Source organism: Perca fluviatilis, chromosome 11 (genome assembly GCF_010015445.1).
Source record: "Perca fluviatilis chromosome 11, GENO_Pfluv_1.0, whole genome shotgun sequence".
In the NCBI taxonomy this organism is placed as follows: Eukaryota; Metazoa; Chordata; class Actinopteri; order Perciformes; family Percidae; genus Perca; species Perca fluviatilis.
Genome location: NC_053122.1, coordinates 25,010,911 through 25,023,045, shown reverse-complemented (window position 1 = coordinate 25,023,045; position 12,135 = coordinate 25,010,911). Strand labels below are relative to the sequence as shown.

The 12,135-nt window shown below is 42.4% G+C and overlaps 1 protein-coding gene across 4 annotated transcripts in view; it reads right to left on the bottom strand.

Annotated features, from left to right (window-relative positions):
* fgf12a (fibroblast growth factor 12a) overlaps window positions 1-12,135 on the bottom strand; it is a 37,484-nt gene that overhangs the window by 21,012 nt on the left and 4,337 nt on the right. Inside the window, exons 1-2 of one of the 4 annotated variants that reach the window (XM_039815417.1) lie at window positions 1,861-2,584; window positions 426-473 (exon numbers count right to left, since the gene is read on the bottom strand). The exons of 1 other annotated variant lie outside the window; for it this stretch is intronic. In XM_039815417.1, the coding sequence (XP_039671351.1) occupies window positions 426-473; window positions 1,861-2,056 (244 nt within the window). In that variant the 5' untranslated portion in view covers window positions 2,057-2,584. Of the gene's footprint in view, window positions 1-425; window positions 474-1,860; window positions 2,585-8,281; window positions 8,757-12,135 lie in introns of those variants that run through there. 2 more of the 4 variants (XM_039815420.1, XM_039815418.1) reach the window with 2 other exon arrangements.

The window sequence follows — 12,135 nt, the reverse complement described above, 5'->3', positions numbered from 1 at the left end:
CAGAACAAGTAGCGAGGTTAAAGACTGATCCGACATTGACTGACGAAGAGAATGAGGCAGAAACAAAATGAGAAGAGGCAGAGCCAGAGACAAAGATAGAAAAGAGACAGAGGAGCGACAAACGACTGGCTATAGGAGAGCTTTAGCTACAAGGAAAAACAACTGGTAATAAATTAAGCTTAAACAATCCAAGAAAGCCACACAGAAGGAGGGATGACAGAAAAAAAGAAGAGATCAGCAAGGGAGAGGTTCGTCGGCTGTCAGACAGGTGTTGAAGCCCCCCGCCCCTCCCTCTCTGTCCCTCCCCAACCCACCCCTTCCCCACCTCCCCTCCCTCACTGGCCGAGGGGGAGGCGACATGGGCGCGAGATGGGGTGGAGACGAGAAGAAACACAGCACACACAGATGGAGGCTGAGCTACTGACCTAGCCTGCAGCCCTTATGGGACACCTGTGGAGGTTTCGAGGGTGCATCTTACGAAGGGGGGGAATAGAAGGAAAAACAACAGTCTTTTAAACAGGCAGAATTCATAAATTCTCCAGTGTATCTGCTGTTTATATGCAAATATATGGCAAGGCATCAGTGGAAAGATGAGGATGATCAGTTAGAGAAAATGCAGCATCTGATTGTCGGTCTGTGCTTTTTTTTTTGGTCGTGTATGTGTCAGTGTCTGGAGGCCTGACTGGCTTGTTGTCCGGCTGTCAGCTTGCTTATGTTTCTATTCAGGCATTTTGTGGCAGTTTTCGCGCTTAGATTGTTTGTCTGTCTGATTTCGGCTGCACGATGATAGGGTTTAAATGTAGTCTGTCTGGCTGGGTCTCTGTTGTTCTCCCTTTCTGCCTTAAAAAAATGATGTCTGTCTGTCCTCCTGCCTCATTCCTCATCAGTCGGTCTGCAGGACTCTGAGCGGACCTGCCTGTCGTTCATCACAGACACAACTATCTGGATTTGGGGACGGGTGGATTGTGATCTGTGCACCAGGACAAAAGCCAGGGGGTTAAAAGAAAAAAGGGGGGAAGGCTATAGCATGGGAGTGTAATAGGCACGGAGCCTATGTCTATCAATACAGCCGGAGTAGCTCTTAATCACTGAGGCTATACCTCCCTTCACTGCAGTAAAGCTCCCTCTCTGCAATAAACATTTACCATTAAAACATTTAATCTCAAAAGAGCCTTGGTGCACTGCGGTGCAACTTCTCTCCCCTACTCCGATCGGCAGTAATAACTGAATAAATGTTAAGCAATTTAAAGCAGCTTTCTTGAGTGTATCCAAGTTGTGTGTGTGTGTGAATGTGTGTTTGGAGGAAAGGGGGTGTGCAAATTGCAAAAAAATTAAATGAAAGCTTAAATATGTCATACAGCCGAACTGCTGGAACAAAACATCTGTGACTGATACAGTAGCATTACTTTTGTTCCAGTGTAATTGATTATTCAGATCCGAGCAGTATCACAATAAATAAAGGGGGTAACGTCACAGCATAAAGAATATTACCTATACAATCCGGCTGTTCGGTGTATGGGGGGCTGTTGTGTCGTGCGGGAGGATCGACAGACAACAAGGAGACCTAATGGAACAGGTGGATTTTTCGCACCGCGGAGACTTCTCCTCCGGTTCAGATTGGAGCGTTGACTGCAGTATAATTCTCCAAAGAGGGGCGGGGTGGAGTGTGTGTGCGTGTGCGTGTGTGTGTGTGTGTGTGTGTGTGTGTGTGTGTGTGTGTGTGTGTGTGTGTGTGTGTGTGTGTGTGTGTGTGTGTGAGTGTGTGTGTGTTGGGGGGGGGGCGCTGTGGAAAACCGCTTCCATAAGCACACGTAACACACATCAGTGAGGGGGGGGGGTGGATAAATCTACAGCACTGACCTGGTCGCCGCCGAACGGGTCTTTTCTTGCCGCTGCAGAATCGGACTTTGCTGAAGACCCCCAAGAAATGCCTCTCGCAGATAGAGCGGGGGTCTTTGCTGGGGCTGGGGCGACGTTTCGAAGTAGAGACCCGGTCGCTGTTCGACTCCCTCGCCTGGCGTTTCTGCCGGATCAGGGAGCTGGCGATTGCGGCCATCTCCCCGAACCGAGTCTGAAAACCGAGAGTCTAGTTCGGCAGAGGTCGGATCTTGGTGCAGCTTCTTGGCTCAAAAAAAAAAAAAAAACGAGAGTTGATTCTGTGTTTCACGTCCACGAGTGTGTTCAACCAAATGTCATCCTGATCAGAAAACCCTCCGAGTCCCGGGCATCATTGCGCTTCAGGCAGCATCCTCTTGAGGGGACAGTAACGTAATTCAGCTGCCGCGACTTTCGGACACTCAGGGCTTCGAATCAACAGCGACCGGTCTGACATAAAACATAAATCTACGGGCTAGGCCACAGGGGCCGACATGTCAGCAGTGAAAACATGCAACAGTGTTGATAAGTTGACGCAGCTGGGTGTCATTGGAACGCTTCAGGTATTCCAGGTGAACAGCGCCGCGTTTGACGAGCACGATTTATTAATCCTCATCTGCACACCAGCCTCTCCTCTGGCTTCCAGGCGCCTTTTAATAATTCGCATCAACCTAAATTCATGCACGAGGCGCTCGTGCGTGGCTGGAGTAATTATCCGAACTCCCCCCCCCCCTAATTATTCACTCCACGCACATCGATGAATGAGACCGTCCGCTGCCGTCCAGGAGGCTGTGCAGGAGCCCAGACAGCCCAGTCTCCGGTTCTGTCGACGGCACCTCGAAATGTAGCTGGAGAAATGGAATCGGCAGCAGAGGCTATAGGCTACTCTGCAAGGATGCTGCAGAGATGTAATTTAAGCACGCAGGGAGGGATTCTCCTCCAAAAAGCAACAATTAGTTGTAGCGCACAAATAATAAAGTAGCCAGAGCATTATTCCCAGTGCGCCCCGAATGGATGTTGTCAGTGTGTTACATCGCAGACAGCGAGAGTAGACGGTCGCGGTCCATCGCTCTCTCTCTGTGTCTCTCTTTTTTTTTTTTTTTTTTTTTTTTTTTTTTTTCTCTAACTCTTTTAACGCAATCATACGTGATTGAGGTTCGTATTAGGAACTCTCGGAGTGGGGTACAGGCTACAAGATAGGCTAGATGATTTCCAGGAAGAAAAGCTGTCAATATAAAATATAGGCCACATAAAAAAAAAGGCAAAGGGGTATATACTGGGTGGATGTTTATGCAGGGGAAAGTGGGTGCGCGCGCGTGATTTTTTTTTTTATTCATTTGGGACAATGTGCACATCTAAAAGGGAGCAAGTGATCTCACCATTGTCTCGTTGAATTCGGTCAGCGAGCAGTTGTGGAGCCAGTGTGCAGATATCTTGCAGCTTTGGCTGATACACAGCATTCTTATCCTCATAGCTTATACTTAACAGATATAAGCACGCATTTTATTTTCTAAAACCCCTGTGGCCACATGCCGTAAAGAGCATAAGGGGCTAAAAGGATTACCTGCAACAGGTTTCAGCACACAGAGTAGGCTATGAACCCAAAACAGAAATGGTACACTGAAGACCCAGACAATGACACATGGATAAATATGATTTAGGGCTTACGAAAATGACGTGGACAAACATTACAAGTCCAATAGTCCTTGAACCATGAAACATACTGTAACATCAAAGCTTAGAAAACTGCCCTTTAACTCACTTTGAGCCAGGAGTGAGGGAGTGCATACATGAATATATGTATGAGAGCTTATTCTGCATGTGTTTCTATTATAGATCACACAAGACGATCAATGTAAACCAATTGATCGTTTTCAGCATGATGTTAAATGGTTCTGTTTCCATTGGTATTCAGCGTATGATAACCCATGGTTAAGGATCAGCTGTAAATCAATACAAAGTCCCCAAAGATGTCCTGCAAACATGTCTGTGTGCATGTGAGCATGTCTCTGGTAAAATGCCTCTCATCGCATGGGCTGGGGAGCACACACACGCCACATACATACACATACACACACACACACACACACACACACACTGTGGGAAGATAAACACGTGAGTCTTCAGCAGCACAGCAAACCTCTCTTCCCCGTGATGAAACAGCATGAAACATTTAGAGGCTTTTTCTGGGCTCGGTTTGACATTCTCTCTCCAAACCCAGCCAGCCCTCAGAGAGATCAAGAGAGAGACAGACGATTTTCTTTTCACTACCACTGTCTCTCCCCTCCCCTTACGTAAGATTTTGATATAATGGATGAAAGTGTTGCATGTGAAGCACTAGTACCTTTGCGTGTTCCTACATGTGCGTGTATCCCTGTATGTGTGCGTGAGAGAGAGAGAAAGAGACAGGAAGAGAGTAAGATGGAGGGCAGCTACACTCTTCTCCCAGGGAATCAGACAGACAGCAAAAGAAAAGTTAGTAAGAGTCTAAATCAAAAACTGTAATCTATTCTTATTGAGTTGCCAGTGCGTGGTAGAAAGGAATATGTCACTGCAGCATTAAGAAATCAATAACAACTTCAATACAACATTCATCATTCTAACGGATATGCAGGAGCGTGATATACATTTCTTAGAAGAAAAAAAAACAGCTGGAGGGTTGGAGTGAGCTTTCTCAGAAATGGGGGCGACTTTGTGGTGTAGAGCGCAATAGAGGCATGGGACATATATCTTTGTCAGAAAAAGATAAAGTATTCCCTAATGAGGATCTGCGAGGCTTCCTATCTCTACCAGAGACAACTGATGTTCACTTCATTCCAGCTGAGAAATGTCCAAGTGCAATAAAACACTCCCGCTATGAAATGCACTGCTGACCGTGTATTGCAATCACTTTTTATTGTCAATTACAATAATTTGAGTCTGTGAAGGTTTGCTAGTTCATCTGTAGAAACAGTGTGATGTCAAAATAAAAAATAAAAAAAATTCTCAGTGTGCCACCTACTGGATATGTCATTTGCATTTATCGTACTCTGAATATTGTGTTAAAATGATGCAGCCATGTTGTGTTAAATATGTTGAGTATACAGTTTTTTCATGTTATCAGACCATGCTAGTTATTGGATTTTTATGTATGAACCATGTTGCATACACTGTACACTGCAGCATAGGAACTAAATATCTCTGAAAACTGAAAGAAATGAACCAGAGCCCCAAGTTCCTGACATGAGTAACATGCTAAGAATGATTTCTTTATATCTGCTGCCGCCTTGTGGAAAAAGAATGAACCACTCCAATGTGTCCTTGAGATCCCTCACAGATGTGTTGACTCACAATTAGCTGGAGCTAGTTTTCATAGTGTAATGTCTGCTAAACTGCCTTGCCAAGTCACCGGGGCAAAGAGGAGAGATAAGTGTGAGGATAGGTGCGATGCTGTGGCTCACGATGCTTATTACCCACACTTACACTAACAACAAAAATGTCAGCTTGACAAGTAAATAGGCTACTAAAACTGAACAAAGCCCAGGTTGGATAGGTGAACAAAAACAAAGTGATTCTTTCCTGCATTGCAAACATGATCATTTTAGATACATAATATACATACTATTAAAAACTACATTAGTAACTAATCTTACTGTTGTTCTTACTCATGAGCAAAAAGCCAAACAACCAGACAAACACAAGCGAGATGAAGACCAACTGCTGATTAAGACTATTAATTCAAGGTAAGTTAGTCATTAACACAAATCGTGCTCGACAAGAATACAAAAGGGTTTGATTCTGGTCACTAGATAGAAGGAAAAAAAAAAGCTGTTCTCAAAGTAATTTAACCCTTGTGTGGTGTTCGGGTCTATGGGACCCGTTTTCAATGTTTGCTAAAAGAAAAATTATTCTATTTTTTATTTCTTCTAACTCAAACTCATTGGCCTTGGCTTATTTTCTGTGAAGAACATAAAAAATAACTTATTTTCAATGACTGCACACGGTACACACCCCCTACACATAACTATTACATATGAGGTGTTTGGGTCTACTGGACCCGAGTGTATTTAAATGTAGGTGCTATGAAACTATCTTTCTGCACCTGCTATTCCCACACAAAGTTACAAAATTGTTACATTTACATTTCAAGCACTTTCACCTGTTCTGATTAAGTTCTAAGAAATTAGCACCAATAATGATCAAAAATCTTGTTTCTATTTTTTTTTACCTCTTTTATAATTGAATTTCCTTATTTTCTCACAAAAAACGAAAATTATCATATGATCATAAATGTGATCTCACAGGGGTAAATGGCAAATATGAACCATAAATGACGTATATATCATTAGTAATTGAGCTAAAGTAAACATCTATTAAGTATTTTTATATAAATTGTTATGGCTGTATTGATTTAAAAGCCTAATAATGTGGTGGGTCCACCAGACCCGGGAACATTGGCTGTGTAACAAAAATATGAACACCACACAAGGGTTAAATAAGACCTGATGTTGATTAAACAGTCACAAAGAAACTGACAAAAGTATTACCATTGGCGAGGACGAGGTCTCCTGCAATCCAGACCCCGACAACTGTATTTAACCTTAACACAAGAAAAGCCAGGTGCAGATTTGACGCTACAAAGGAAAGCAGGTGCAAACATTTAAGCCTACTCAGAAACATCCTTTACCTAAAATCCCTGGGAGGTGATTTTGGCACAGTTCCTAAACCTGGAGAGTGAAACACTTTCTGCTCTTCTTGCTCTACGTGATCTTGTAGCGAGTGATGCAATCGGATAACCAGCCGAGGGTAAGTCTTTGTCTGATGGGTGATTTACATACTGATGAATAATGTATATGTAACTGCTGACGTATAACAGACAGACAAGTTCAGATTTGAGTTAATGTAGGCTGATTCATCATCCACGAGCAGGGTAGTGTCTGTTTAAAATCCAAAAGGCACGCTGTCATCATTTTGCAGCTCTATTTTGAAATGACATGTTACAGTCTTGGATGAGCAGCGGGGACACAGGGGAACTCCTTCTTTTGTGTGTGTCAAAAACAGAGAAACACATTCTAATGGATAAATCTAATTCTAAAGGAATTGTCAAGTACATTGTTTTTCTTTAAACAAAGTCTTCACCCGACAAAGCTTCATGTCAAAGGAGCTTTAACTTTGCATCCTTTTAGTGTCAAAACCTTTAAGCTGACTCATAAAGTTTTGATTGAGGTCATACGGTTCATCTAACAGTGAGCAGAGATGCAGGATGAGGACTGATGGTGCTTTATATCCGAGCCGTACAGATCCCAGTGTGCACGCTGCTTTTGGTCCAACTTCCTCGGAGGAATCAGCTGTGCTTAATGGAGTTTCTAATTGTCTGCCCTGAATTAGATAGCGGATCCACAGTGAAACTACTGGGGATCCCAAGCACTGCAAGGGACTGGAGGAGATGGGAGAAGGTGTTGCATTTCTCTCGCTCTGGAAATACTGTAGGATGTTTTTTTAATGACTTCTGGAGGTGTAGTTATGGGTAAACAACAGCAGCAATGCAGTCAATTGCTGAGACATGACTGTAGAGGACATGGCAGGCCTCTCAGGCTTATTGGCAAAGAATGTTGAGCGGTGGCTGTGTATGGGCGTGTTGAGACTTTCTGTTTCATAGTTGATGTGGCAAAATAAGTCACTTTCAAAAGTATTGTTTGATTGGTGAGAATAAATGCAGCTGCTCCAGTTTTCAACAGGCATTCAAGTAGTTAAAGCCTAAGAGTAGAGACAGCTGGGTAGTTTTACATTTATATTTAACTATGTCTTGTCAAATGGGAATCTTTGCACAAAACCTAACCAATGTGGGGTCCTGGTTTGATAAAAATCTATTTAAAGAAACCCTGACATGAAAAGTTTGGGTGCCCCTGGAGTACTTCTGCTATGGCGCTATCCGTGGTGCTGAACTGCGCTGCTTGTTCGGGGCCCTAAAAACAAAGCTGCCTCTCCTGGCTCCTGAAGTTTAATGACTTGATCCCTGCATTGTCCATTTTTGGCCCGCTTCAGATGCAGCACTGGAACACGCTAGTCTGCAAATATAGCTCGATCTTGCAAAGTATCTGGAGCCCTCTTTGTCTCTCTCTCTTTCTCTGTGGATTAGTGCGGCGGGCTGGACTGCCAGCAGCTACCCGCACACAAAACTCGGGACAGATGCAAGGAGCACAAGGAGACGAGGCTCTCTCCACTGCAGACTCGGAAGATGTTACTCACACACTCGAGTGGCCAATGAAACCACTCAACCCCCAGCTCCCCCAAAAAACACACACACACCCTTTCCTCCTTCCCTCTCTCTCTATATACCCCCCCTTTTTCTTTTTTCATCACTTAAGAAAGAAAGCATGCAAAGCGAAGGTAGCTGTAAAGCTATGGTGCTATGTTTGTCTCTCACCGTTGGTGATAGTGGTCGTCTTCGATCGTTGTCCACAGAAACACTGCAGCATATGCGCTCCTTTCTGAAGGAATGGCCTCAGAATCCTCATTGATTTGGGTTGATGGGAGCCTTCCTCAATCCAAACAATCGGGCAACGCTATCACAACACAGCAGGGTCAGGCAGCATAGCGTAGCCGGCCAGCCAGCCTCTCTAGGCTCACAGCAGCCCTCAAAACGCCGGAAGGACACAGTCTGCAGGACAAATTACGCTAAAACGAGGCATCTTGAGTGATTCCCCCCCTCTCTCTATCTATCTCTCTCTCTCCCTCTCTTTCCTTCTCTAGCCCTCTCTCTCTCTCTCTCTCTCTCTCTCTCTCTCTCTCTCTCTCTCTCCAGCGACGGTCATTCGCGTTCACGGCACACTCTTCTTCCGCCACGGCAGGCAACACAAGGACGTTACAATGTGCTCTTAATTGTACATCCCCCCCTCAGCCCCCCTCCTGTCTCCGCGTCTTTACCAGCAGCGGACGTAATAGCAGGAAATAAAAGAGTAAAGGAAAGGGATAGAGAGATTATAGGAGAGGGAGGGAGGGAGAGAGAGAGAGAGAGAGAGAGAGAGAGAGAGAGAGAGAGAGAGAGAGAGAGAGAGAGAGAGAAAGCATGCACGCCAAAGTTAAACTGCAGGGGTAAAGTGGCAGGCCGGCCGCTAGTGAGGTAATGCAGAGCTGACCGTTAAGGCGACGATCAGACGCTGCTGGCTGCACAGAACCCAGTTTTTCTGATGTTTTTCTCTGTTTTTCACCCCAGATCAAGAGCAAGCGGGCAACGCAGAGCCTACGTCATCTGCAGCCCACCGTTTTAAAGACAAAGGGGGTTTCTCAATGCGATGATCTTACCAGAAAGTTTATGGCTCAGGCACTGCATTATAAAAGCCCAGCTATCAACAGTGGACACCTCACCTCAGTGTCCGACCAGTGCGGCAGCTGTGCGTTCTCCAAAAGGGTATGAACAGGAAAAGAAAAGAAAAAATAGCCTACATTTTACTTTAGAGAGAATTACAACTTCCTTGTAAGAGCAACCATTATACCGGTGCACGTGCACTGACTTACATAAAGAAGACATGTGACATGAGTAAATAAAGTTCCTTATAAATAAATAAATAAAGGCAAAGTAGTAGTTGTCACTTGCTGATAGTTTACCTAAGTAAAAGTAGAAATACCACATTTTAGAAATACCTTTGGAAATGTTACTTAGTATTGCAGTTATACATATTGCTTGAATATATTATAAGTAAAAAAAAAATAAGTACAGAAAACCTGACCCGTGAGTGCCAGTAATAAATTACTTTTTAATTAGATTAATCCTGATGAGTCAATGTACACATAGCATTTCATTGATGTACTTTGTCAAGGTGGAGATCATTTTAAAAAGAGTAGAAAGGACAGTATTTTTCCAATGAATTGTAGTGGGGTAGAACTATAAAGTAGATGAAAATGGAAATATAATTTTGAAGTGGGCTACTTCTACTTTGATAAAGTACTTCAAAGTAAGCCAACATTCCACCACTGTTTGTTGTACCTGCTCGGCACTACAGACAATTCTAAATAAGCAGGCAAGCACTTTAAATTTTTTTTAAAGTTAAACCAAAAGTATAAAGATTTCACCATAGATGATACTTTGTCTAATGTTCTACCTTATCATACCTTATTTGAAAGTAATAAGTCAGTTTGATCTCACAGCATCAGCTGCTCTTAAAAACTTTTTAAAAGCTTGGCTTAATACTTTTATAAATGAATGGAATCAACAATAAGGCAAGAGTTGTTGGAGCTACAGAGAAAAAACATGTTCCTCAAAATGCAGTAATAAAAACATTTAGAATAATGCATATAGACAGAGCAACTCGAAAACCTGCGTGATTTCAAATGGATAAAGTTCCCAAATATGTGTTATCTTCAATCTGATTTATTTTTTATGTATTCTAAAGATTTGTTTTGGAAATGAGAAGCGTTGCACTGAGTTGTCATGAAAGCAAAACTATGTGCAACTTTCTACTCTAGGGGGTGCCATTAGATAAAGCACTCCGATTAAAATAACATGCAGAGAAACTGAGATTTGACCATGTAACAGAGAGATGAAGAGAGAGAGAATGACACAATGTATCATCACCCGTCTTTAAAGTATTTAGATTCACTAAAGACAAAACACATGTTTGGATTTGCTGTGTCAAGATATTGCTGTTCTGGGGGCTGTGTAGTGAACAAAGACACTTTGTACAACCTTTACTACAGCATTCATTTAACACAAGGCTGCAAGGCTGCAACACAAGTATTTTAAGGTATATCTAATATTTCATGTGCTCATATAACGTTGCACAACAAGGACAACAAATATGGCACCAATTACCTTGCCCTCGTGGTGTGTAAAATGTACAATGTACATAAAAGAATGTTTTAGGTCAGCAAAATGCTTCAACAACAGCATCAATGCAAATAAGGAAAGGTCAGAGAGGTGTAAGAGGGAGGGAGGGAGGGAGGGAGGGAGCTGGCATCAGACCCAGAGTCACAGATATGGTGATGGTGCTGTATATTCAGCTCCCACTATACTGTCCCACTGCAGAGCCAATCACCACTATATGCAGAGAGAGAAAGAAAAGAGGAAATGGTAGCACAAGGCACAGGGAGGAACTAAAATGTAATAAAAAATAGCTAAACTCAAATTTATGACCAAAACATACTGTATTTTATGTGAGTGTTTACTGGTTGGCATGCAGACTGCAAACATAATTTCCTTTTACAGCATGTATACTGAGTGTTTTAGTGTATGTATAATTATAGGATAATTAGTTGTAGTCAGTTGCCTTAAATAGTTTCTTGAAACCATTCCTTCACAATGAAAGCAAAACTGCTCATTAAGCTTATTGATTTGAGCGCAATAAAAAACTAACTAACTCAGATGAGTGTATTCACACTTTCATCAGCTCCTCTCTTCTCTCATGTGGACTTTGGTGGCTGAGCAGTAAGAAGACAATGTTCAGAGAGATTTTTCTAAGAAAATTAACCTGAAATAATAAAAGTGAGGGGGCTGGATTACTCCATCCCCAGTCGAAATTACGCCCTTGGGAAAACTAAATTTAGATGTTAAATTCCCCTTCTTCTTATCGCACGTTCTTAGCTTTTGTGACACCTCGTGGATGACCCATCTTCATTCACTGAGCGTGTGTCGTAACTTTACCTTGTTCAAAAAAAAGACGTGTCCTGTCTGTATTTGAGCAAACTCAGATCTGTCCGTGATGACACTGTGGAAAGATGTGAGACCAGCCAGCTCTCATTTCACCCTCCTATATACTGTATGTCAACAGAAGCGAGGTTAAAATCTTCACCTCTTATGGTTATATCAGCTTTAAATGGAACTGCGATCGAAAGGTATCATATAGAAATGTATGCGGGTCAAAAAAGAAGACAAGTAACTGCAAATTCAGATGTAGATGTCCTATTCTTCCATATCATTTAATTTGAAAGAAAAACATTGTGTGCTTTTAGTTTTATAGTTTAGTTTAATGTATTAATACTAACTAAAAGTGGTGGTGGTTTCCGCGGTAGAAAGCAGAACTACTGTATTTCACGAACATTTAATCTCAAACTATTCAACCCAACAAATGGCTCCATCATTACAAATTCATGCTGTGCAGCCAAGCATTGATCAAATATCATTACACGGAAAGTATAAAACAATGCACAGCACATCTAGAATTTCCCATTTTCCTTTCCCTACGGTGCAGCCATTAAAACTACATTTTAGATTTGTTATTTCACTCAGTTTAATAAAGTTCCAATAAAAAAGTCAGAAACACTATACACAATATATAAAACCGT